The sequence below is a fragment of the Metarhizium robertsii genome (assembly GCF_000187425.2).
Source record: "Metarhizium robertsii ARSEF 23 chromosome Unknown MAA_Scf_31, whole genome shotgun sequence".
In the NCBI taxonomy this organism is placed as follows: domain Eukaryota; kingdom Fungi; phylum Ascomycota; class Sordariomycetes; order Hypocreales; family Clavicipitaceae; genus Metarhizium; species Metarhizium robertsii.
The window spans coordinates 2,414-4,763 of record NW_011942173.1 but is presented as its reverse complement, the minus strand read 5'-3'; the positions used below and the strand labels follow the sequence as shown (position 1 = coordinate 4,763).

Below are 2,350 nucleotides of genomic sequence, written 5' to 3'. Positions count from 1 at the left end.
GCCTTGTGCTCCTCAAGGTCCGATATGGGCACGACGTCGAATTCCAGATCATCCACTGACAACTCATTTGCTCTATTTTTTCCACTCGCTTCATAAGCAGGCGACTGTTGGGCTTCACATCGCCATCGCCCTTGATCGAGGCCAGCTGTAACATGCCTATTATGGGCCGCCGTCAAATCCATCGGGGGGGATAGCGTCGTTAGTTGGCTTGATAGACCAACACTGGAACAATTTCTTTGAGATCAACAAACCGGTACGGCGAATCACAGTGCCCTCTTCAATACAGCAGCAGCTTCATCGAGGTGTTGGGATATGTCATGTTGGCGCAAATACTCGTTCGCAAAAAGGCACACTTGCTTCTCCCATTCTCCTGCTGCAATGTTTTGGAGAACACCATAATCATCAAAAGCGAATCGAAAGTACAGACCGTCCGCTTGGAGTCTCTTGAGCACCATGGCCGCTTTCGCAGTCAAATACTTATGCGCATCTCCAATCGCCTCAACGGGAGCATAGGCATCCGCGAGACTACCCTTCGCCGCGTCTGTGAATGGCGCGCCGTCTGTTCCAATGCAAACAAGACAGGCAATCTCACGCTCGGGGAAGAGGCGGACTGCCTCGTCCAAGATGTGATTGATCAGATCAGCCTCATGGTGGCCCGTTTTGGTGGGCTGCTGGGCAATTGACCGGACGGCCCTAGCAAGAAGTAAGCCGAAGATTCGGCCAAGAGGGAGGGAGTGGTTGTTTATTATTGAATTGCATACTTACATATTGATATGACAATTACCCTTTCCGCTCGGCAACCTTTGACGACCTCGACTGCAAGTTCTCTCTAGGAGCATCCCTACGCTCTCTTCCAGTTTCCGGGGGTCGAATTTGGTCTTTTCTGAGTCTCTCGGAAAGGAAACGCTTTCGGCCACAATACCTGCATATGCCTTTTTAGCTTCCGAAACCGTTTGGCCCAAATGGCCAAGCTGTACGGCACTAAAACTGTGGCATTCGGCTGGATAAGCTAGGGGACAAACGTTGGGAACAATATACGGGATGTCCTTACTCTCCTCCGGTTGGCGAACCCACCACAAAGTCGAATACATGCGTTGGCAGAGGATTACCGTAGGGTTCGATGTCACATGTAATGCGGTTCATAAGTTTGTCCAGGACTACGAGATCTGCGAAGGCCCAGATGCCACGACTGACTGCGGGATGGTGAGCGGGGCGATGCAGAGCGGAAGTTTGTTGGATTGTAAATACGTAGGGCAAGCAAACCCATTGGTTTGCCCTCTTTCGTCATCTTTCATGGCCGCAACTTTGTACGTTATCAGTTGGCGCTCTCACGTTTATTACGTGGGTAGGTGATGGGCTCTCACAAAGCCGCGACGGACGGGATGAAAGGAGGTACTGGAGGCAATGGAGAGTAAAATGTCTGTGACTGACTATGGCGGATGCAATGAGAGACAGCCACAAACGGGGACAAACATAGCCCCGCACACAACTGGCTTGTACAGTGGCTGGTGTGCCCAGGGGACAGCGTTGGTCGCAGTTGAAGAAGATGACATAGACAAGACCACTGTGACATACAGCGTCAGGATAGCGCCAGTCATACTTGTTACACTTTGGCAACGAAGGAGATACTGCCCCAATGTGCTGCATGTATCCGTTACCGTATCCTTAGTTACACGATGATTCATTTTCCAAATAATTCTTCGCTTGGGCACGATTCCAGAAAGTAACAATAGTCTCGCAAAAATTCGTTACGCCTCAGGTCAATCCTACCATCATAGTGTCGGATAATGTCATAGTTATTCGGCATCGTGGCATTGCGCTGGAGGATGACAGCCTGATCTTGTATTGTTGCACCAAAGGAAGCATCTCCGTAAAAGACAACTTTCAATGATTTCAAGCCTTTTGGACCAAAGGCCCAGTCGGCAAAGTGTCGAAAATCTTCCGATAGTGGTGGCCTACGGCCGAAATGATACATTATCTCGTCATCGGACGAAAAGATTGCGTACAGCGCGGGAACCGCTTTCATGGTAAGCCAAGAAAGACTGCGGATGTGGATGACCTTGATGGGAGTAGAAATTAATGGTCGCAGTGCAATTTCTGCAAACACGTTCAAGTTAGCCTAACCCAGCTTGTTGCCCGCATGGTTAATGGGCGATTTCGCTCCCCTACTTACAAAACAGTGCGGTGAGCAAGAGAGGCCGAGACAGTCAAGGTTAAGACCCGCCAGAGGCCAGAGGGTGGGCCGGATTTTGGGCATTCAGCTCAAAATCCGGTCCGATATCGTACTAGCATAACCCCAATGAGCTGTCTTCGAGATAGCCAGTCATTGTCGGACCATATCCAGGAATGC

The 2,350-nt window shown here is 50.2% G+C and overlaps 1 protein-coding gene across 1 annotated transcript in view; it reads right to left on the bottom strand.

Annotated features, from left to right (window-relative positions):
* Window positions 1-2,026, bottom strand: part of MAA_10341 (F-box domain-containing protein) — a gene marked incomplete at both ends in the record, with an annotated part of 3,635 nt that extends 1,609 nt beyond the window's left edge. Inside the window, 3 exons of the mRNA XM_007828339.2 lie at window positions 354-693; window positions 1,052-1,193; window positions 1,771-2,026. Of these exons, the coding sequence (XP_007826530.2) occupies window positions 354-693; window positions 1,052-1,193; window positions 1,771-2,026 (738 nt within the window). The remainder of the gene's footprint in view (window positions 1-353; window positions 694-1,051; window positions 1,194-1,770) is intronic.
* Window positions 2,027-2,350: the final 324 nt, after the last annotated feature.